The 25452-nt window shown below is 37.9% G+C and overlaps 1 protein-coding gene across 1 annotated transcript; it reads left to right on the forward strand.

The window, feature by feature from the left end:
• The first annotated feature begins 585 nt into the window (after positions 1 to 585).
• podxl (podocalyxin-like) lies at positions 586 to 25448 on the forward strand. The gene is made up of 8 exons (XM_069156424.1): positions 586 to 1077; positions 16635 to 17246; positions 17829 to 18034; positions 18161 to 18184; positions 19817 to 19949; positions 20042 to 20085; positions 20192 to 20311; positions 21867 to 25448. The coding sequence occupies exons 1-8, from the start codon at positions 1035 to 1037 to the stop codon at positions 22059 to 22061; spliced, it is 1377 nt and encodes a 458-aa protein (XP_069012525.1). The 5' UTR covers positions 586 to 1034; the 3' UTR covers positions 22062 to 25448.
• The last annotated feature ends 4 nt before the right edge of the window (positions 25449 to 25452 follow it).

The raw sequence follows: 25452 nt of genomic DNA on the forward strand, positions 1-25452 counted from the left end.
CTGAGGATGAGACAAGTACTCGACTGAAACGAGTATCTGGTACAGATAATGTACTTTTGACGAGTACGAGTATCATCCAGTAAATGTGTCAATATCCATGTTGATGAAGGCTTCTAACAAACAAGAAGAAGTTAGTGTCTATTAGAAGCCCCCCCAAATTTGTATTACCAGCCGCCACTGTAAGAAAGTGAACAGCTCAAGAAAGGAAATTGCCCATAAAATGACGTTATAACATGATTATACTTAAAATTTTGTGAATAAAATTCAGGTTATAAATCTCTGTTGTGTAGCCCTGCAGACACAGCAGCCCATTTTAGGACTGTATTTGTGTGAGACTGTTGAGCTGGACAGGATATAAAGTTAACATGACAACAAGCTAATTCTGAATCTTAGCAGGCCTTTCCCGTGGTCAAACCACATCAGTGCTGATGTGACCTCACCTCACATCCTTGAGTCATGGACCATTTTAGGAATGAATTAAAAGCAGGGGAACACATTGTCTCACAGCTTCCTTTGTTATTCAAAAGTGTCCCGGGCAGCAGTGAGTCCAGGGCTGTGGGATTGAACCAGTCTGGGTCTGCCCCTGCTTTCTCATGATAAGGAAGGCAGGGCAGGGCTCCTGGTCTGCAAACAGCTCAACACTTTGCAGGAGAGTAAGGGCTGACTGAACACAATACAGCACCGAGCCACTGTGGGAGAGAGAGACACACTGAGGAACAACGGTGCAGCCAAGGAGACCACAGAAACACTCTTCCCCCAAATCCCCAACTCTGCAGAGAGAGAGGAGAAAAAGAAGCTGCAGAGACAAACAAAAGCATTCTTGGCTTCCAGTTTCATAGAAGAAGAAAAAAGAATAACAATACATTTTCTGAGATCATTTACTCTGAGATACAAATTCAAGGAGAAAGGCGTGACAGAGCGGCGTCAAACTTGGGTTTATCATCAGTGCAAAATCTCACCACAAAGTGAGGTATTGTAGCTCTGTGCTGCATGAAGGATAAATCCATTTGGGAGAAGAAACAAGCAGAAACAGGATGAGAGCAACTTTGAGGATCATGGTGCTGCTACTTTCACTCAGTGAGTACAGTTTCATATCAAATATATGTACATAAGATTAGAAATTCAGCATTTTTTTTTTTGCTGCTTTTTGCAGTTTTTCTTGTCAAATTTGATTAAAAAAAAAATAATAATGATAATAATAGTATGATGTTGTAAAAAAAACAACCACATTACGAAAGCAAAATTTTGAAATAGCCATTACATAGTGGTGGAAACAAATATTGGGATCTTTTAAAGCACTCTATCAATGCAATGATGTGAAAATACTCAATTCAAAATCCTCATGCTCATTTCAACCACTTTCTATGCTGCTGTGTGGTTTAATTCAATGTGTGTGGGAGCCAACAGTTTACATTTTGGCTGAAATATTTTCAGATTGTATAATTTGGATATGGACAGGTGGAAGTGTGCAGTATTACATTAGAAAAGGTGATACCTTTGATGAAAGTAGAAACAAAACATTCACTCTGATTTTGGTGTGATTTCAATATCATATTGTGTTTTAAAAATGTAACTTTATAATTTGCCTTTTTTATTATTGGCAGAATTATTTTTTCCTTTTACCCTCTTCATGTACATTCATACCACAGAGAAAAAACTTGACACTTCCATGAACATATATGATTGCCTTTGCACCACTATTTTTTTATTCAGTGACCACCAGCTGATTTCATGGTCAATATGTATGTTTTTCAGAGGGTATATTATTGTAGTTGTAGTTTTCTCATGTCATATAGTTTATAGTTTTGGCATGTAGTTGATGTTATATGTAAATGGAGTGAACTCTATAGTATTTAAAATATATAGATTTTAGTCTTGCACTAAAATAACAACACGGCATGTTTAATCTGCGTATTGAATTTGTGTAGCAGATGAAAACGCATGGGATCCTTTCAATGAAGAAAAGTGAGAAACTCAAGCTTGTGCTTGAGCAAAAAAGCAGGATCAAAGAAGCAAAAAGATGCCAAAACATGACAGATGGATAAGAGGTGAGGAAGAGCACTAAGCTTAGAACAGAATGCGAACAAAGTAGCCAGCAGCTCAAGCCTTCTTTCATCATCTTTTTACCTCCGATACAATGAACATCTCATCTCTCTTTGTGTTGCTGCTGACTGATACCCTTCACCCATGCTAGTTCTGCAGGAAATCTGTTAGAGAGCTACCATAATCATTCGAAATGGCACAGTAAAACACAGCTAAAACATTTACCTCTCCACCCCCACCATACCACAGTTGAGGACTCTCCAATGCTCCCCCTCCCACCAAGAGCTTTGCCAAGAGACAGAAGAGCCTGAATAATGAAGTGCACCCCTGATTTACCTCTCTGGCTGGAAGGCAAAGAAAGTGTTTTTCTTTAATGATGCACCTGCCCCTCTATCACCACTAATACAGGTGGATTTAGACATTAGGCTTTTATTTAAAAAAAAAAAAATTTTGAGTGTCTGAAATAAAACAAAGCCCCAAAACTCCATCTGAAGGCGGTCAGCACTTTTGACATGCTAGGTGCTTGTGAACAAGCATCTGTGTCTGTTTGTTTAACACACTGTTATCAAGAGTAAAGAGGAAAACTTTGACACGTATACAGCGCATATTGCAATGTTTTTGTACTTTTTGAGCTCTTTCTATTGCAAGAGGTTCTGATTTCTCTTTATTTTTCATACTTGACAGCTTTTGAAAAGGTTAACATCAGATCAATGGCTAGAAGTAGTGAAGAGATCCAGATCCAACATTGGCCTATTCACATGACCACATAAAACAAAGCGATTGCTTACTTCAAAGTATCGACTTAGTAGTTTTACACTGTTCATCTTACCTATCCTTGAATAATACTCAAAGAAATAATTTAGAATTTGGGGAAATTTTAAAACATTGTTGAAATGATTATTTCTTGACTGGGACCCGTAACTTGCTGCTATTGTAGTAAGTACATCTTGGTTTTGGATTAAACAAATACATCTTACTGTACAATTTATTGCTAAACTAAGCTAACTATTGGCAAGACTGGGAGTAAGAGTAATTCACAAAATATAAAACTATCAATTTAAAAATCTTGGTGAAGGGGTATTGTGGTACTCTTTCACTACAAATTCTGAGTAGATACAACTAGGGAACCCAAATCAAGAGTCTCAGAGGTCTACTGGCCAGATTTCTAGTCCAGAAGAAGATGAAGTGAGTTAGATTAAGCGTTCACTGGCATATACCAATAGACTTTAGTGAGTTTGTAACTGTATATTGGAAATTTGAAATGATAATCCTACTGCATGCTCCTGTTGAGTCATTGGCTCTACAAGCATTCTGCTATAATTTCAGCTTGGTAAGTTTTGTGTTTGTTACCTTAGATTTCCATCCAAATGTGGAGCAAATTTTATCTGAATTTCAAAACAATCTGATTTTGGAAATGCCCATATTCACCAGCTACCATTATACAAATATGAAGATTTAGTTCATTGAGATGACCAGCTGGTTCTCAGGTTTCTGTCATTCAACTAGTTCAGAAGAAGGGCATGCAATGAGGTGTTTCTCATTGTTAAGGATCTTATTAGCTACATTTCTTGGACGCTACATTATCTAAATTGAGTGGTTCGGGTTTGTTATCATTTTTAATACTTGACAGCAGCCTATGTCTCCAGCAGTGCAACTAAAGGATGACTCCAGGTCACCTGAGCAAGCCCTAATTATAAGATTCATCAAAAAGGAAAGTTTTAAGCCTAAAGGAAGAGATGTTGTCTGACTACTGAACCCAAACTGGGAGCTGGTGGAATCATGACATATTTTAGATAAGATAACACTTTAACCAAGTGTTATTAACTTACTCGTACTGCAGCATTTTGCATTAAACTGCAGAATTTCAGAGTTATTGGGACATCATAATAATAACAAGGAATTACAATAGTCCAGCCGAGAGATAACAAATGCATGGACTAGTGTTTAAGCATCTCTCTGAGAAAGGATGCTCCTAATTTTGACAATATTGCCCAGGTCAAAGAATGCAGTATCCAAGCCTTGCCTTATGCAGAATTTCAGAGTTATGTATTTCAGAGTAAAAAAATACATCCTTATCAAAAATTACACCAAAGTTCCTCTCAGTAGTGTTGGAAGCCAAGGCAATGACATTCAAGTCTGTGGTTAGGTTGTGGTTATAGGCAGGTTTCAGATTTTGAGGTGTTTGGGCCAAATTACATAACTTCATTTTTTTCTAAATTTGGAAGTACAAAGTTAATGGTCATCCACGCCTTTATGCCTGCAAGACTTTATTGAAGTTTTAATAATTAATTTGTTTCATCTGGCTTCATAGATAGTCTGGAGTCTTTGCTAACGAACAAATTGGAATCTGATGAATATGTTTTTAGCAGCCATTACATATTCCACCCTCTGTCATAACATGTTGCAATTAATGATGTCAAATGCAACAGTGGGATCCAGCTGGACAAGTATAGAGACTAGTCCACTGTTCAGAGGAAATAAGGTGATCATTGATAACTCTCACAAGTGCTGTTTCTGTGCCATGACGCACTCTAATGCCTGAATGAAAATCTTGGGACAAACCATCCTGTGCAAATCTTCACTATTGATTTGCCACAACTTTTTCAAGATTTTTAGATATACAAGCCTATTTCAAAAAAAGTTGGGACGCTGTGTAAAATAAAAACAATGCAATGATTTGCAAATCACGTCAACCCATATTTAATTGGACATATACCAAAGACAACATATTACATGTTTAACCTGAGAAAATTTTAACTGTTTATGAAAAATATATGCTAATTTGAAATTTCATGCCAGCAACACATTTAAAAAATGTTCAGTTATATTCAGAATAACAGCATATATAATATTGTACATAATATGTAGCCTATATATACATATTAGTATTACCTCCAAACCCTCTTTGTCTGACAATTTTTATATATTTAAATTTACATTAATAGATTACACAGCATTTAGGAAAAAAAAATAATCCATTACAGTAGATGCCAATCTGATAATGCTGTAACCAAATGTAAAAAAGTGGTTCCAAATAGAAAATTCACATTAAACATAAAGTACTGAGTCTACCTCTGGTTTTGAACATGCAATTTTCTAAAACAGACTTATTGCCTATGCATATTGATCACTTTAAAAAGATGATATTACTTAAATAAATCAGTTGAAGCCTAGAGTTTTGGAAGAAGGAAGTTTCATCACTTATCAGTCCCCTCCAGGACTTCCTAACCCCTGTGCACACTATCTTTGTTGTGGGCTCGCCAGTTCACAGCTTGTCCCTTTCCTACAAGATAACACACAGTTGGGATTCCTGGCCTGTTGAGACACCAGCAGCCAGAGGAGACACTGCCTCCCTGGCACACTTGTCTGGTGTTTACACTGACCACCACATGGAAGAGAAAGAAAAAACAATAGAAAGAGAAAAAAAAAAAACTTTGTCAACATCCTAGTTCCCAAGGAGGGTGTGGCAGAAGGAGAATGCTTATCACTCCAGCTATTGAACAATTGTGATAATTTTTTATTTTTTAAACAACTTGATTCAGGCCTGTTGACTTTCAATGTAAAAATGTCAGCATTCGGTCTTTGGCATAAAAAACTTATTAGACCACAAGTTATTGTGACTGACAAACACAAATGATCTGCCTTCAGTAAAATTGAATTTGTGCCAACACAATGGGTTTTTAACAGAACAAAATCAGACCTGATGATTTATACTCTAGTTATGATTCATTCCAAAGTGAGGAAATTATTTAAGCAAAGTTTGTAGTGTGCCCACAAAAAAACTACAACATCAAGTACATACTAAAAAGATTTACTGTTTTTTGAGTGTGGTGCTGATTGTTGCCCCACACAACTGAAAAAAACATAAACCAGTGGATGTTTGTATAACCGCTCCAGTAGGACTTTAGCACTCAGAACTTTGGAAAAATCATTTTAGCATTTCACACTTTTCATATTTGCTAATTCTACTAAAAGGTCAAGTTAAATTATCTAAAGAGTTGGTGCATTTTCAAGTAAGTTACAAGAAAGGACCAACTCTAAATGTTATTCATCAGCTTGTTTTTATGGTAACATTTTGCAGGTCCTGCCTGGTGTCTGCCCTCACCAGAACATGGAAGAGAAAGGAAAAACAATAGAGAAAAACTTGTCACTTATTCCGAGGCTTTCAACCGCACCCATAGTTTTTGTCATTTTGAGTTTGCTCATTTGTCATGGACAGGATTTCTTTTGTTTTGGTTGTCTGTGGTTTCTTGTTTTACCTGCTGTACTGCAGATTATTATACTACATTTGTTTTCTTTTTAGACCAAATAACCTAATCTTATCTCAATTTTTTTCTAACATTGTTAGTAAATACAATTAAATGGGTTTATAACAGCATGACTTGGAGCAGAATTTATTTTGTAACCTTGGAAAAAACTTAACAGTTGCAAAGTAATTCTCAATCATAATATTTGGTTTTCCCACTGAACTTGGAAATTAAAATTAAAAGTGGAACTTAAAAATTGGATATCATATATTAAATGTTATTATTCTGAGACCTGACAGTTTGATGGACCCTACTGAGGAACCATTTGTACCTTCTAGATGTGGATCTTGCTGTTGATGGCAAGGCGCTGCTGGCAGTTAGACAGGTTTCATTCAGGGAGGAACCCCTGTTCACTGTAAAGCCAAGGGTTTCATCACTGTCCGATGGTACAGATAGAGCCTGCTTGCCTTCACCTCTACTGTAACCCTGCACTCCCTCCCCCCAGACAGCATGTCACACCACACACCCAGGTGTCCATTAATCAGTCCTGAGGCTGGTACTGTCATGAACCTTATTACCTCCTCCTCCTGCCACCCCCATCCCCCTCATTCCTCGCCTCTCGTCATGTTTTTCCTCCTCACTGTATCAGCACTGTTTTCATCTGCCTCATCACTTTGTGTAAACGCCCCTCTTTTCTCAGCTTTTAGAAAAAACACCAAATGGCTGATGCGTGTGGGAGATGATGCAGGTCTACTCTGAGCCCATACAAATTCTCTTAAAGAATTGGAGCGTCCAAAGTATGAAAAACATATTCTCCATGTTAAAAACATATTCTCTAACTTTACCAACGTGCTATTTAGCCCAAGCACATACAGACGTGAATAAATTTGTTGAACCCCTTTATTTCCTACATTCAACCTTTATTTATACTCGAGAAATCATTGAGGTTGGCCCTCATTTACAATTACAAAGCGAAGAAAAAGAAAAACAATAGCAGTGATCACAGCAATAACACAAGGAGACAAAGATGAGGTTGTACCACAGTTTAATTTATAAATAACCATTTAACTGTCACATTACGGAAAATAACCTGATCAAATCAACAAAAATATGAAGTAAAAAAGTTAGATAAGAAGCCTTATAAGCTTTATAAGATAGGTAGTTTGAGTAGATAAAACGAAGTAAAACGCAATTTATTACAATTACAATTACAAGTACAGGTTTGGTGATTTCAAATCAAGCTTTGGAAACGTGTAAATGAAATAAGTGTCTTGATTTTAAGGTGGTGCTGTATTTTAGTCAAGGAGTCAGATGCATGGAAGTTAAAAGCACACTTTCCCAGCTAAGTGCTAACGTGTGGAACATGTAGTGAGAGCCAGCCAGTGGAGCGGGTCGGACGAGGCCCGTCTGAGTGTACAAGCATTTCAGAGAGGTAACGGGACAGTTTTCCAATCAGAGCTTTCCAAATGAAGAGATGCCAGTGCGTATCACGTCTCTGTTGAAGAGAGGACCATCCGGCCTTATCATATAGGAGGCGGTGATGGGTACTGTAGTCATTACATGTAATAAATCTCAAAGCAAAATGGTAGACAGAGTCAAGAGGTTTAAGTATTGATGCGGATGCATGCCTATAAATCACATCGCTGTTGTGTAGGACTGACATGAAGAACTGCATCAACAACCCTTTTCTTACTAGAAATGGAAAACATAGTTTTATTTCTGTGAGTTGGGAAATTATTCTTTCCCTCTGTTGGAGGCTTTTCTCCCTTAAAGAGGAGTTTTCCCCTTGTCCCCTTATATGGGAAATGTTGAATTGTTGGGTTTCTCTGTATAATGTTGTAAAGTTCTACTGTAAGCACTTTAATGTATTAAGTGCCATGAAATAACCTCTGTTGTGATTTAGCACTATATAAATTGAATTGAATTGAATTGAATTGAATTGAATTGAATTGAATTGAATTGAATTGAATTGAATTGAATTGAATTGAATTGAATTGAATTGAATTGAATTGAATTGAAATTTGAATTTGAATTTGAGTTTTTCATCAACCTATATTCAGAGATATTTATATTCTGGGACTTTTTCGATTGTAAATCCATTCAAGGTAGAAATATTGATAATATTGTATTCTATGGATCTGCTTCTGGAGAATAACATAAACTTTGTTTTGCTTGCGTTTTAGTAGAAGTCTCAAGTCTTTAAGAGTCTAAGAAATTGGCAACCATCATTGTTTATTTTATATTTAATATAAATCGGACTTTGCTTTTGATTTTTGATTCAACAGAATATTTAAACACAAAAAAAATGGCATGAACAATGTAAACACGTGATTTATTTATATGGCATTTGGAAATTCTCTTGATTTTTTGTGGCTTTACATATAGGGTTGACATGGCTGCTGAAAAAACAGCTGATGTGTGTTTGTGTGTGTGGGGTGGGGGGTCGGGGGCTTTTACCATGAGTGCATCCCACGGCTTGTATAAACACACATACCAGTCTGGATTACAAGGACAGGGAGTGTGTTGTTTGCGGACAATGTGTAAGTCTGTGTGTGGTCAGTCATTGCTTTAAATTTACAGCATCACCCCCCCCACACACACACACACACCTTCCCCTGTCTCCTCCCTTTCACTCCCCTTGTACTTGTCTTTCTTTTACACCATGTGTTTTTACATTCACAGCTCCAAAACTCCCTTCACCACAATGCACAATATACAGCAAAGACACCCCCCTTCCCTTTCTCACCCACCCGCCCTCAACAACCCACCACTTTCCCACAGAGAGCTGAAATACCTCTCTCAATAGGGGAAGGATGGGGGGTAGTCAAACCCCTAAAAGGCCCTGGCTGGAACAGAGGTCCAGAGGAGGGACCCCATGCAAAGATGGCTGCACGTGGGGTCGGAAAGGCCTTTGTGTGGTCTGTCACCAAGCTAACAGGGCAGCTTTGTCCAACCAGCTCTTTGTAATGACAGCTACATTTATTTATTTACTGTCCTTCATTTGGCGCGCAGTACATTTTCACGCTTAGATGCACATCAATCTGGGGTTACAGTCTGAGGGCCTGGCAAGCTGGATGGACCAAGACACACGCAGACACACTTACACACACACACACACACACACACACACACACACACACACACACACACACACACACACACACACACACACACACACACACACACACACATACACACACAGACGCACACAAAGAGAGAGTGAGAGAGAGAGACTCATGCATGGAACAGTGTAAACTCTGGCTTAACAAATGCCATTAAGCTTCAAAATCCCCTTTCCTTGGACAAAGCTGATTAAAAGCATGTCATCTTTGAGATGAAGGCCATCGTTTGTTTGTTACTTCATCTTGTGACAAAGCATCCATTCCATCCATTGTGTATTCTGACTAACAAACAAATACAAAAAAGGGAACACTTGAATACAATTCCATCCAATACTATTATTGGTTAAGAAAATAAAATAAGATATTTTCATTGAATGGAGTTGATTTTAATTGGACGGTTAGTTTATATAATACATACATGTCAAGATGGGTTGTGCATTTGTATGTTAAGTTAAATAAAAAAAAGTTAAATGTTACAAAACCCCTCTAAGCCAGGTGTGGGTCTTGCTTTCTTTTCCTTTTTTTAAATGTACTCTTACTGATGTAAAGTTCAGCCACGAGATGGTCAGGGTGCTGAGAGTGTTGCAACATCCTCAGCCCCAGGTAACAGGGGTGTATAGAATTATTAGAATTGTCACATTGTCATATTGTTTGGCTGTAAAAAAAACATCATACATGGACTGCACATCACTCCTTTTTGCTAATATACAGTACCGTAAGTATTGTGAGCAAACGCTAAAACAATATTTAACATGGTTTCATTGCTAAACCCTGATTGGTGCACATAAATGCGTGAAATAAATGTATTTCTAATTGGCCAACACCCACTTTAAAACTCAAAATTTTTTAAATTGGTCAAGTCAAATAGCCAAAATTACTTTTACTGGATTTTCCTGGAGTAAAGGTAGCTTTATAGGTATACGTAGGTTTTAAGAGGTACTTTAGACACAATAGATACAACATTCTAGACGACACACTGCTTATTACTTTGTGATAAAAAAATAAAATAAAATTGCTTCCATGTGGCAACGCCAGAGCCCAGGGCATCAAGCCAATCCAACACATTTGGGTGAAATGCAACAGTAACTGTGAGTCCTTATTTCCCAACATCAGTGTTGTACTTAGTGGTCTTGTAGTTGAATCACCACAGATAGTATTGACCACTGATATCAGCACTATTTGCAATAAATCTCACCCATATGCCTTTCTTTCTCTTAATTCCTATCCTCTCCATGTTTCAGTCTGTGTGGGATCTTGTTCCTCAGGACATTTATTCACAACATTGCACTCAATAAGGCATTTAATATTGCTGCTGCTTTATGGGGTTATTAGGGCCACAAAGTAATGAATCATAATCGATTAATCGATTATTAAAGCCAGAGGCTTTTGTTTAATGGTAGTCATTTTGGCCCACAAGTAAGAAGTGCTTTATAATAGTAAATGCTATATATAGTGCAACAGTAGGAGAAGAGTCATTAAGAGAGCATTATCAAGCTCCAGTTGCCTCACATTGGCTAACATTTAGCAAACATAAACTGCTGACCATTAGTGTATCAACTTTTAAAGGAAGAATATGTTATCTCTTCTTAATTGTCACTTTATAGCAGCATTTTATTTTGTTTTGTTTTTTCAATTTTTCAATTTTGTTTTTGGCCACAACAAGCTGTAAAAACAACATTGACATAGTGAATTTAAAAAGTTGTTACGGCTAACGACTTTGCAAACACTTGATTTACACATTTGGTGGCATTAGCATTTATTTGTCCCCTTTGCGGACCAATATTGACTTTTCTTTTTTTCCTGTTTTTGATCTCCACTCTCTACTCTACACTCCTTTTGTCTGACTCTAGCTGCTAAATGCTCTGCTATGATTACGAGATAGCTGTTTTCTTTTTACCGTTTAATGCTGATCAGGAAATGCAAGATTAGTTGTACTTGAGCACAAACATGTGTCCAAATACACTTTCTGGACTGTGAGAAGTTTCTTCTGATGTAAACATGACAAAATTATCAGGTTTTTCTCCCTTTTTTTTGGGGGGGGGGGGGGGGGGGGGGGGGGGGGGGGGGGGGAAATCAAGGCAGCAGTCATCATTTTGGTTTTCTGGTTGAGGGCCAAAAACCAAAACAATGAGCTAATAGACAGTCAAATACTGTTTAGAATCTCATCTATCAGCACAGATCCTGCCCATTATGCAGTTATGCAATTCAACCTGCAAGCAAATGTTTTTGACAATGCAACCCAAGAGGCCTTATTTGCAATCAAAACATTTTGTATTGCAAGAAAAAGGCTTTGTGAGCAAAATTCTTAAGTGTCACCAAAATAACAACATTTTAATAGATAATTTGTTTGTAATCCAGATAGATTTTTTGTCAGTTCACATATTTTTACTTTCAAATTAGATTTCTGATTGCAAGTACAAAGAAATATGCTATTATACCTGTTTTTATACTTGCATTAAAAGGACACTAAAATATCTTCATAGCTGAAGCATGCAGGATGATTATAGTGTAATGTACGTAAACTGGCAGAAATAAAATCTACACATTCAGGCTAATGTAGGCTTTGAATCAGATCAGAAATAGATCAAAAAGCTGTGGAAATAGCCAAGTCAGGTTTTTCACAAAGCAGGAAATATCTATAGATGGTGGTATTATTTTGAGATTCTACATGCACATCTGAGAGTAACATGTAGTGTTGGGTGGTTGTTTGAGTTGTGATTTATCAACTTCTTAAGATAATAAATGTGGTATTTATTAGTATGATTATCTTCTTGTACTAATTACTTGCATACTTAATGAATTTAAAAGTAATTGAAGGAATCCGAAAGGAAAAAAGATTATGCAATGAAAACTTTTATGCAGTATTTAAGTCGAAAGAATAAAAAAAAGAAAAAAAGAAATGTTTGAATTACATTTTAGTTGAATTACTGGGATCACAGTGCTTTCCTGTCCTTGAGCAAGACAGCGAACTTGAATGAGCACACCAGCATCTTGTATGTTAGCTCGCCACGGGTGTGTTGTGATGTTGAAAGGATGAATGATAGGCAAATTGTAAAGCATATATATATATATATATATATATATATATATATATATATATATATATATTATGCTGTCTAATTGCTGTCTAAAAATGCAGCCCTTAAATCAAGTTTTTAGCCACTTGGGGGCAGATCAACAAGCTGTAAACATAACTTTGACATATTATCACCTTAAAATGTGGATATGAAGATAGTGAAGTAACTATAATCACATTTAAACATCAGCACTGATTTGGAGCTGTTTGTGGCCATTTCAAGTATGTATGTCTGATATTCACTCTCTTGTAGCGCCAAAAAAAAAGGGGAAATATCCATCTTTTTAACACCTAATTGCCTCACTAGCGAGTTACGAAGTGTGTTTGTTTTCCATTTGGTGCTGGACAGGCAGCGTACAGTGGATTTATCCCAGTTTTTTCTTGCTTACGTCCGCTTGCTCCTGAGGTCCTATGAGGTTAATCAAAGCGGAGAGACGAAACCAAAACAGTAAAGTTGCAAGCTGTAAAAACAAAACAATGAGCTTGAAGAGGCTAAAATGATCTGCCCAATTAAAGGGACTTGAATGGACAGTTGGGTGGCAATTCTTTCACATTGTACATTTGATCCATTGTTAAATCAAAAATATTGATAAGGGCAGCTTTAAGTGAGTGACAATGTTCACCAAAGTATGCCTCTTTAGAAGGAAACAATAGAAAAACAGGCCATACTCTAAGTGGATTGACAGACCACAGACGTTATGTGGGTAAGACCAAATGTGTTTTTCTGGAAACTGTGGCGAGGAATGCGTGGGTGAGGTGAAAGCAGCCTCGGTGTTGATAACAGCCTGATGATCGGGTGCTGTTGCCTGCTAAGAAACAGATCCATCAGTGACAGCTCAGGTCAGCGGGGGTCACACCAAACAAGATGGCACACCTGGGGGGAGGGAGACAAAGTGCATCAGTCAGCAGCCATGCATAATTTCTGGAAAACTACACTAAACTCTATCAGCGAAATTTCCCTTATATGAGGTCATGTTTCCAGCTACATAGTTGAACATAATCTTGATAACAGCTGTCACCGATGTATGTTTTTATCTCTGGGTCAATTTATTATAGCAACAGAAAACAACCCGGAATTCAATGTAGTCATGGTACAGGCTGGAAGAAAAAGTTCAATTTTTTTTACTTGACAGAGAACTCACCTGGTTCTGAGTGTCTGTAGGTGTTCTGTAATTATCACCTTAAAATGTGTATATGGAGATAGTGAACTAACTCTAACCACATTTAAACATCAGCATTGATTTGGAGCTGTTTGTGGCCATTTGAGGTTAGTATGTCCGATATTCACTCTCTTGTAGCTAAAAAAAAGAAAAAAGGTGAAATATCCATTTTAGTTCCTTATTTACTCAGGAACTCAGTAAAGAAGAAACCATCAAAATGCGTCAGAACAGAAAGCAGCATATGTACTCTTAGCTCAATCAAAGGGGCTCCACTGAGTACTAAGTGTGTTACTACACACTTAGTAACAGCTCTTAGAGCAGACGGCTGACCTCTGATAAGGGAGGTGTCAGTGCTTTACAGAGACAGGGCATGCTTGGCTCTACCAGCCTCCCCTTCACCAGAACAGCATTTTTATTTACTAATGCTGCATTCACATGCAATGGGAATTACTGTTTGCTTTTTAAGGGTTTGACTGTGGTTGCTTTGTGGTATGTCGTTCACAATTTTACTTCTTGCTGAATATTTAATTCAACTGTGCTTCTTCTTGCCTGAAGCTTTTTCAAGGCATTCTTGTATGTCTGATACAGACGAGTTGTGCAGATATAGTTATGTAGAATTTTTGGAATTTTCCCCTTCATTTCCTCATGTTTTGATAATGTAAAAACTACAGCTCTTTGAGGAAACCTCTTTTTGGTTTGGAAGTCTAAAAGTACAGAGATCTTTAGTAGCTAGCCTGGCTCTGTCAAACGATTGCTCCCAGCTTCCGTTTTCTTCACTGTGATTATGCTGTTCACGTTAAAGTTTGCTCAGCTGCTCTGAAAGGGCTGACCAATTAGCAACCAGTGTGATGACATTGAAAACAACCTTTTTTTCTGAATGCAGGAGGTGGTACATTTTTGGTCGGTTTTGTCACATACAATGCTGCGTAGCATTGGATGCCTACAATTTAGGCATTTAGGAGTTGCCTCTGAGGAAGCATTACGTTTGAACTATGCAATATGTCACCACACATGTATGCTGGAAATCCAATGGCTCCAATGTAGGCGGGAGGAGATGAGAAACTGCAGGATGTGTGTGTATGGGTAAGACCATTGTTTTCGGGCCATGGAGCCCGGCGAGGATTCTTCACAGGGGCAATTGAAACAGGCGGTGGTCACGGGTGTGGTGCTTCTAAGTTCATTGTGTGCAGCATCCTGTCCCGGTTGCTATAAATAAAGAAACCGAAGAAGATGATGCTGAAGTTTACAGCTGTCTGAACAGCAGGAAATCCAGGAACAGAGGTCAATGCAGCTCATACTCCAGAGTACAACTGGCTTTAAAAATAAAGTTGCACCAATAAATAATTTTCCAGTTATAATAACGTGGTGCTAGTAGTGACAAAGCCATAGAGTTATCAATGAATCTCATCTTTATTCTGAATGTTAATTTTTAGCGAGCTGCATCTGGACTGTTTCATTTGCAAGCCTGGAGAACTGTTTTCCACTAAAAAGCTTAAACTCTTCAAGCCCGATACCACACACAGTGCGTCGAAAATCATTTATCTTCTCAATTGAATTACTCATGTAATCATCACAGCTCGGTGCACCTCAAACCAAATAAAATGACACAACTTGAGCTTTCCAGCAACGCTAGTTTGTCTGTGCAACTAAGTGTTGGCAAAGGAGACAATTTTAAAGTTACATACAATTTAATAAGTTACAATTTGAAGATAGTTTTTTGTCCATCTCCATAGCTATTACTCATGTTTGAATCACTCGTCATTGCATAGATTTTGGACATATTTCACAAGAACGAGTCATCAAAGTAGTCATGTATTACTTTAAGCTTTAATAGAACATAAATGAGAGACCAGACCATTTTTTTGAACGTGTTTGTTTTTGCTGTGAAGTTGGTTATTTTAGCTCAGGTGGGAATTCACTTGCTTTCAGAGTCAACCTCAAATGGCAATCAGAGTAACTGCATTTTCAACATTTCCATACTGGCTTTCAGTCCCAAAGGGTGCTTCTTTGTGACAAAATGTCCAATTTTAAATTCTCAGAAAATGTCTGCAATCTTCAAATAACAAATTAATGTATTTTTGAGAAGACAGGATAGCCAAGTGGTTCAGGTCCTGTCCATCCGGACCTTTGCTACATGTCATTCCCCTGCTCTCCTCCCTTAATTTCCTATCCCCTTAAACTATTGAATATTAAATATAAAATTTTACTCCATGAAAATATTAAATATATATGTAATGTAGGACTATTTTTCGTAGCAATGATTCAAATTGTTATCAAGAGACTTCAGTTAAATGTATATGTATGTAAATACAGTTACATACATACACTGTATGTATGTAAATACAGTTTTATTAATGAAAGTGAACCTGTAACCATGTAACTATTACTCTCGGGTCAGGAGGATTAACAAACTAATCGCACCTGTGGGTGCGACATCACCCACTGCAAACCATATATATGACATGCACCCATCCTCACCCTCTTTTTATCGACTGGATAGGAGTAATTTATAACATAGTTTTTACAAATGTAAACATTTTTTATTTTTTATTTTAGTGAACGTGTAACCATGAGACTACAATATACTAGATTAGTCACAAAGAGAGTGGGTTGGCACCAACTGCAGACACTTATGGGTAAAACACAACCAGTTGAGTTAACATACTTTATTGACAACAACTACATGTTTTGCAGAAGAACAGAGGTTAATGGCATTAAACAGAAAATGTCCTGTCATGAAGAAAAACATTGTGGAGGATGAGAGAAGTGGCTCAAAAGGAACGTAATCAAAGACTCCATGTGAATGCTTATATTTCTCTGTGTCTACTGGATATGTAAATAGTGAACTGTTTCCCAATACATTCAGTGATATGTTTGCATTGCCCTCAGGCAACCAGTAAAAACTTGTTTCCTGCAGATTTAAGTAAATAACTTTGCTTTCATGCCAGTGCAATGAAGGTAATGTTTCATGTCTTTTTCCCTTTAGGCTTCCTGTTTCACAGTGTCTTTTCAAATAATGTCAGTCAGACTGATCATCCTGTGCCAAAGGGTACTAATGATACCAATACTACTGTGGCGTCAGTTTTGACAACTATTGGGACCACATCCAGGATCGAGACGACTACTCATAATTCCAAGACAACTGAAATTACAACAACATCACCTGTTACTACCCTTAATACAATCGTCACTACATCGAAACCAATGCATTCAACCAAGCCTGCCATCACGACTCAGCCAAACCTCAGCCAAACACAAGCAACCACTATCACAAACAACCCAGCATCAACTACCACTTCTTCTGGAACGATTGCTGTCACTTCTATTGCTGCTACCACCAACTCACCTGAGACCATGACACCAACGGTAACAACTGACAGCCACAAAAGCTCAGTGGCTCACATTGCCTCCACAGAACGCACATCTCAAGCCTCTACGCCCAGTACAGTCTCTGAAGTGTCTGCCATGCTGCAAGTAGATCCTGGTAATGTGGAGCCAACCAAGACCACAACAGTCCCAACAAATAATTTTACAACAGAACAAGTGTCTAGGACTGGCATCACCATAACTCCAACAACCCAGAGAGATAGCAAAAAAGGTAAGGACTGTTCTCTGTCATTCCATGAAAATTACTTTACATAATGGTTGAGGGTTTATTTAAAAATGCGACTGTCCAAATTTCACCTCAAAATGTTGACCAAATCTTGTGAAAAAAAAGCTTATAAAAAAATTATATTTTTCAAATTATGCAGTTTGACCTAATTAATATAAATATGACCAGTTCAGCAAGCTAACTAAAATGCAATTTGATGTCTCCAAATAACATGATAAAAACAACATCCAACACCACTTATCCCATTTTGATAAAGCATAGCAGAATGAAGCGTTGGGGCACATTGTTATAGCTTTGTTAAAAACCTTTATAAGCCATAACTGGCATACCTCCAGCATCTATCTTATCTATCTTATCTAGCTTATCTCGAATTATTTTATCCCTAGCATATTTAACTTTAATCAGGGAGTAACCATGTGATAATGATGTATTACATTACATCCAAATAATTTTTCAATCCAATATGTAGCATTTACACTGCTTAAAAGGTTCTGCACTGCTAGGCTTACAAGGAATCTGCATCACTATCTGGGGACTATTCTTTATTGTTATCATACCTGATTGAAGGTACCCAGGTACCCAAAGTAACCAACGAGCCGACATCGTCATGGACCACAATGCCTGCTGGGAACACCAGCACCCCATCCAATCAGACCAAGGCAGGACCTCCCGCAGGAGAGACGATAGGTACCAAAGATGGAACCACATCCCCACAAACCACCACTACCATGACCACAACCATCATGACATTGGTTCAACCAAAGAAGTTTGTTGTAAGCAATACCGTAACATAGGGGAGCGTATATCTAGTATGTTTGCTTGCCTTTACTTTACATGAACATTTAAGAGAAATTAAGTGTTAATCATGGCTGACATAATTTTGTTGTTGTTGTTTTCAGTATTCGCTTCTCAGTGAACAAGAGGTAAGATTTTGGTTTATTTAGAGTTGTGTGTTATGTAACATGCATAAGCAGACATTTATATTAATAAAATGTAAATTGACATTAAACACAATTTTAGTTCTGACTGACATCAACTTCTACATATTGTCCTGGCCAAAGATAGGCTCACACCCTTTACGCACTGTGATTTCCACAACATCAGGAGAATACGTCCTCTTCTCACTCAGAAGGCGGTGCAGGTTCTGGTCCAGGCTCTGGTCATCTCACGTCTAGACTATTGTAACTCCCTCCTGGCAGGTCTACCTGTTAGTGCTATCCGACCTCTGCAGCTCGTCCAGAATGCCGGAGCTCGACTGGTCTTTAACCTCCTAAATACACTCACACTACTCCGCTCCTCCTCCTCCTCCTCCTCCGCTCCCTTCACTGGTTACCAGTAGCTGCCCACATCCGTTTCAAAACATTGGTACTTGCGTACCGTGCTGCGCACAGATCGGGTCCAGTCTACATCCAGGACATGGTCAAACCTTACACCCCAGCCTGTTCACTCTGCTCTGCATCTACCAATCGGCTTGTTGCTCCTCACTGAGCTAAACACTACAAAATCATGACTGTTTGCTGTCCTGGCTCCTAAATGGTGGAATGAGCTCCCCAACCACATCAGGACAGCAGAAAGTCTATACATCTTCTGTTGCAAACTAAAAACACACCTCTTCAGACTTTACCTTGAACAGTGGAACTTTAGTAGCGCTTAAAATGGCACTTACTGATAGAACTTTGAAGTTTGGCTATCTTGAAGAAAATTGTACTTTCTTGATTGTTGTTGTTCTGGCTTTGTACCCTCATGGTTGAAATGCACTTATTGTAAGTCGCTTTGGATAAAAGCGTCAGTAAGAGAACAAGCTGTAAATACAACATCTGAGATATACTAACGTGTTAGCAAACACTTGTCCATTAACATATACTGCAGACCACCTCCATGGGTAAATAGCTGGCTCTGCTAAATGCTCCTCTGTCTTCTCTAGCTTGTTGATAATTTTGCTGGCTGGCACCGGGCACTCAGTGTACTACAGTATGTTCTGTGAGGCAGGTTTTCTAGATAACAGTCTTGCTCAGTATGAGCATTAACATATAAATGGTTTCACAAACTGCTAGGTTGTAAACAAATCTGGAAGTGAGCTAATTTACGCTCACCTGAGCTTTCCAGTTGACATTTTGAGATCCGATAGTCGATGATTGTTTGTTCAAGATTAAAATATAAAAGCAACATCATATTCATATGTGACAGTTCCCACCACTGAAGGAGCTCTTGGGTGGATCTCTGTGCATCCAAACAGGAAACAGTGAAGCCTGCTAAAAAAAAAAAAAAAAAGAGGGAGGGGGGGGGACTTGAGTTACAGGGTGGAAAAAGTGTCTTAATGGGAACTTTTCCTGCCCTTCACTAGTTTCCTTCTTTCCCACAACTCTTTAGTATACTCACCATCTCTCTGACTGCCTGTGCAGCTGTGACCTTTCATAATACACTTGATATAATTCCTACAGGAAGCATGTGACCAGAGGTGACCTCAGTTGTCACCTCTGACCTTCACATTCTCCCTTTGGCAATACAGTAGAGGCCTGTGAACGATATTTACAGATGTGTTATTTCACCTCCAGACAAAGGAAGAGAAAAATCTGGCAGAGGTATGCAAGATGCTAATGCCAAAATGGCAAAATGGAACCTGCACCCTAACATGGCAGCACCACAATGGCAAAGTACAGTTTGATGATGTGGAGATAAATGCCAAAGGTAAAACAATGTGTTCCCTTTAGAAAAGTCACATTAATAAGGTTAAATTACATTTTTCTCCCTAAACAATTGAATTCTAATCTATCTTTCAGTGAAAACCAGTCTCGCAAACCAGTATTATGAAGAAATCACCAAGGTGAGGATTTGTATATGAACGTTATGTCACACGGTTAGTGCTTCAGTTCAACAAACACCTCCAGTGTGGCTGTAAGTAATTCTCTCCCTTTCTTTTTCACTTGAAGAAACCAAAAGACAACAAAACCCTAATAGCCATCCTGGCTTCCTGTGGTGCCCTGCTCATCATGATTATCATCCTTGCTGTATGTGCCTCCCACCACCGCAAGCCATATAATGAGAACCAGGTAGGCCGAAAGCTTTTCCACACGGATACAACAAATTCCCCAAAAATCCAAAATCTTCTTTGTCAGATTACTTGCAATTAATTTTCCTTTTAGCCTGTGCGGACAAAAACATGCTGCCCTGTAATATCCTGTATGGTTTCCAATACTATCCAACAGAGTAGCTCTAGGTATGGTAGTCTTTAACTATAGTGTAATCAACAATTAGAATAATTGCTATGACTTCTGGTATTTTCCTACTTGGGTTCAAATTTTTAATTCATAATCTAATAACAACAATAAATTCAGATATGTTCTTTTAAGGATGACTCATAATTAATCTGATGATCCTTTAACTTTAATCTCATCACAATAATACAAGCAAATTTGTCCAATAAAGTGGATGTATTTATGGCCTTAAATTTGATTACAGCATTATCATGGGCTTTTTTTTCAAAATGCGAGGAAAAGTTTTCCAATCGTTAAACCCACACTTTTGCCGGACACCACCTCGCCAGCAGTTGAATGATGACATGCAACTAAACATGTCATCACTGGTCAGATTAGGCAGGAATACAGAAAAACTTTGGAGTTCAACATTGGCTTGCTGAAGTTAGTTCAAATAGAATTAGCTTTTCTGACAGGAATCCTTTTGATTATGCCCTCTGGAGCCGCTAACTTCATGTTTCTCAAAATGGAGCGACTAATGACGGCAATTGATTTCTCAATGGGTGTGTTGCTGATTGGGGAAAATCAATTGGCAACATACTGGTTGGAGGTAAACCACTTGCTTCTACACAGGGCTAACATTCCATTGTTATTTCAACCAGCTGGCTTGGCATCCCTGCTAACCAGGGCTTCCATGGGTTGGCAACCAATGACTTTGGCCTGTTTGGCTAATTGGTTGTTTATCATATTGTAGAGCCACAGTTCCAATTCAGTAAGGCTCACCCCCAAAGCTGTGAAAAAATATATTTATTACAAATTCCATTATCACCAAAGGTGGAGGATAAACTAATCATCTGACAGGTGAGGATGACGAGGGAGACAGAGAAGTCATTGCAAAATTGCTAAACTCGTGTACATCCAAAAACATGCACCTCAGGTCAGGTTACCTGGCGCCGCGCTAGTGGCAGCCTGCTGCAGCAGCTCCCCCCTGAGAGACCCCCTGCTGTAGTGAAGAAATTTCCCCTCGGGGATTAATAAAGTGTATAAAATAAAAAAAAAAATAAAAAAAAAATACATAACACGTTCAGTTTAAGGTTAGTAAGAAATTTTGCTGCACAGGTGCTTAAGCAGAACAAGCCTGTGGTATAATTCCCTTAGCTGTATTGAGAGAGAAAATGTTGGTGAGTTAAGAAATATGAGCTAAGATAAATCTAGCAAATCGCTATAAGTTTATAACAGGAAGTGACACAGCATTCTTACGGCAACAACAAATGTCGTCCAATCTAGTTAGTTCACCCAGATCATCACACTCTGGAAAACAAATAAAAAATTATAGACTTGTGATTGTATTAGCCAGGATGCACTATAATGCCAGATCCAAACAGGTTTTGTGTTCTTTTGAACTCGTTAGCAACACCTGACGGAGGAGCTGCACACGGTAGAGAATGGTTACCATGACAACCCCACACTGGAGGTGATGGAGGTGCAGCCAGAGATGCAGGAGAAGAAGGTGGCGCTGAACGGAGAGTTCAACGACAGCTGGATCGTCCCCATCGACAACCTGCTGAAGGAGGACATGCCTGACGAGGAGGACACCCATTTGTAAGGACAATCGGGAACAAAGAAGAAGAAAATGGCAACAGGACCAGCCAAACCAAAACCAACAGAAGAATCTTGACACCCACTTCACAACTCTGACCCTGGGATCATGTCCCAATAGCCAGACAACACTTTCTTACACAGAAATACAACTTACACAGAAATTCAAGATGTTCCATTAACTCTTTATGACCTGGTCTTTTTTTATGTGTATCTGCTGTGTCTGTATCTGTAGCTTGGTACAGCGATAAAAAAAATATCAAACATTGCCCTTGAAAACTTAATAGATATATGATAAAAAAAAAAAAATCCACTAAATCAATCACTTGTTTTGTGTATACTGTAGTTTATATAAAAATATTTTATACAAGACAATGCACAATTCATAATTTTTTTGTATCATTTATTACAGCTATGTTCAGAAAGTGCCCTAAGAGGATTGTGTCTATTCTTTGATTTCATTATACTCACAAAAGAGGTGTTCACAGGCACTTGTAAATTGAACAGCCATGTGATGTTGCAACCCGATTACTGTTGCAAACTGCCTGTGATGAGGTGAATCAAAAGTAATAAGACAAAGGAGACATTTTAATACAAAATGTCACTTTCTGACTTGTGTAAAGTCAGCTTTGTGAAAGTCAGTTATGTGTTGCTTTTTTTCATGTCTTAAAGCTGTTTTCATATGACTAATACAGCAGTCAAGAGAGGAGGCGCCATCTTTTATTTTTAATTTGTAAAACTAACTCTTCGGCCTTTCTATACAGGGAGAAAATTGCTCAGTATTCTTAAAATAAATAAATAAAATAAAATAATTTAAATTCCTACCTTTGAAACTTAATTACCTATTTAATTTATAACGTAGTTTTCTTTGAACTTCGGTCTGACTTTTGAGTTTTGAGCAATGAACTCAACTAAAACAAGGTCTAACAAGAAACATGAGTTGTGAGAAGATGAGATTGTTTGTAAGCAACAGATTGTTCAGATGTCATGAACGCCTTTATTTGGAGTTTAAACTGAAAGTTAATGCCAACTGAAATGTTGACAACAATCCCTCACAGGACAGGACTTCAACTGTGAGCAGAAATTTGGTTACTTCAAAAGGCCAAGGTGGAATCAGAGGCCTCTTACACAGAACACTGCTTCCACAAACACAGCAAAAGGTGGCAGAAACGAGGATTGTGAAAACTGCGGATAAATTGATAAGTGCAACAGGCTTCTCGCAAGTATCGGTGATGGATGTGATTAATGAAATGCGCCAAAGTGAAATCAGACCATATGTCTTTTAAAAGAAGAAATGTCCTCATCTTCCTTTTACAAATGAAACTTTAAATTCAATTACAGTAAAACGCAGAACTTCTAAAGTCAAGGGTTCATGACTAAAGTTAGCAACTTTTAGACAGTTAAAGGTGTGGAACTGGCATTGCTTTGTTGTAACATTGCCTGTTACGTTGCATTTTACTTTGTACCAGATACACATTTTTATGGTTAAAGTTTCCCTTCTTGCCCTGCCCACTGCCTCTGACATCATAATAGAAAAAGAAAAATCCACCTTGTTTGCAGTTGGAGATGTCCTGTCAACAGTTTTACAGACTCTATTCTATAAATGGGAAAAATACTTTTTGGGCCGCAGTGAATATTTTAGTCGCGGGTACCGTAAATGACAAAAATTAGCAGCAAGTCTGAGATGCAGCTACAGCTCTATTAACACAATCACACTTTAAAGCATCAATGGATCGGATTTAAGACCTACTGGTAGAAATAGAATGTATTATTCATAATGATGTTCTTATAAGTGTTGAACAACCATGTCTCTACAGTAACCCTTTGTTGGATATGGACTTGCTGAAGTTGTGCTACAAATGGATGCTAACCCTGTGCCTTGCAGGCCTTCAGGTCTGAAGTGACTATTTTGATCAAGATTTCTACTGCCAGCCAAAGATGAGAAGAAATTTTGTACCAAAATACATTTTTCTTTAGAAAAATGTATTCCCAAGAGTGGAGAGAGCAGCTGCAGACACAGTGTTAGCACTATTGTTAGCTAAAGTTACTATTTTGACAGCTCTATTTCAGGTTAATGATATTTTCCATTATGTTGTCAGACAATTAAGAATCTGAGTCAGTCAGTTGACAAATCAAGCATTTTTAACGGATGTACGTTGACGCGGGGCAATTGCCCCAAATTATTGCATTGCACCGAATTTTGCAGCTGCTTGCTAAATTGCTTTGGCTCAATACTGGACCCATTTTAGAAGCTTTAGTCACTTATATTTAGAATGATAGGAATGATAGGACATTATTCAACCTGGAATATGTCCAGGTTGAAAAATTGCAAATTTCCCCTTTAAAGCAAGTAACTGAAGAGAATCTTGAAATGAAGGGGCACTTAATGGTTCCTGATCTTGTAATTGCCACGTGGCCACAATGGCTGCTGTTCAGCATAAGTTACTCAGTCTCACTTTAAAACACTGGTCTGTAAACTGTAATGGACATTTCCAACAAGTGGTTGCATCATCATTTTTACCACTCAGCCGTTTCTTCTTCCAAACTAATTTGGGTAACCTGGGGGGTTTGTTTATAGCCTGTCTGTTCATGTTTATTTTCATGTCTGTTTTTGACCATACAATATAATTGTTGCTGATTTGTTTGACAGCAAAACTGCTCAAATAACACACATGATATAACATGGAATTATAATTTAACTACATTTCAATCATTTTTTTCAAGACAGTACCAAACATTTTATGCTCTTTGTGACAATTATGACATTTTTGAGTCAACAAACAAACCAGGTTGAGATTGTCACCTGGACAGCTCACACCTGAATCAGCTGAATAATTGTAATAAGAATTAACACTGAACGGATGTCAATTTTTCTGTTTAAACCTGATATTGTGCCAAATGTAAATTACCGAGTTATATTTTTATATACTGTTGCCAGAGGGATTAAGTCCTCAGACATTTTAAGATGCGGGACATTTAACCCTCAAGACAAAACCTGAATGATTTTTTCTTTTACACTTTTTACTTTAAAATTCTGTTGCATTTAGTCAAATAATTTCCTTCCATTTAAACCAATTATGAAGTTAATATATATTTACTTTTCTATTTCACCTATAATTTCACCTATATACGAGTGAATCCATCACCATTTGCACTTCAATCCAACCTATGTTTTATTTTTCGATTGTTTGCTTGTGTGTACAGTTTCACTTTTATCTTAATTGTGCTATTTTCACCAAAGTACGTTACCCGTATTTCATGTATTTATGGTTTGTTTGCTGCTAAAGGCAAGCAACAGGGGTCTAACACACTGGAAGCTGTAAACTGTGGATGGCCTTGGCCATCATGTTGTTGTACTTGTTCAGATTTGCAAGTAAAGGAAGCATTTTTCCACTTTG

Source organism: Embiotoca jacksoni, unplaced genomic scaffold, assembly GCF_022577435.1.
Source record: "Embiotoca jacksoni isolate LCO1_2020_lvr unplaced genomic scaffold, fEmbJac1.0.p SCAF_21, whole genome shotgun sequence".
Taxonomy (NCBI): domain Eukaryota; kingdom Metazoa; phylum Chordata; class Actinopteri; family Embiotocidae; genus Embiotoca; species Embiotoca jacksoni.

Bases quoted from the DNA above. Each gene is read 5' to 3' on its own strand.
- podxl (XM_069156424.1), top strand. From the start codon at position 1,035: ATGAGAGCAACTTTGAGGATCATGGTGCTGCTACTTTCACTCA. The intron at 1,078-16,634 runs GTGAGTACAGTT...TTTTCCCTTTAG, and splicing joins GGTGCTGCTACTTTCACTCA to GCTTCCTGTTTCACAGTGTC. The intron at 20,086-20,191 runs GTGAGGATTTGT...TTTCACTTGAAG, and splicing joins ATTATGAAGAAATCACCAAG to AAACCAAAAGACAACAAAAC.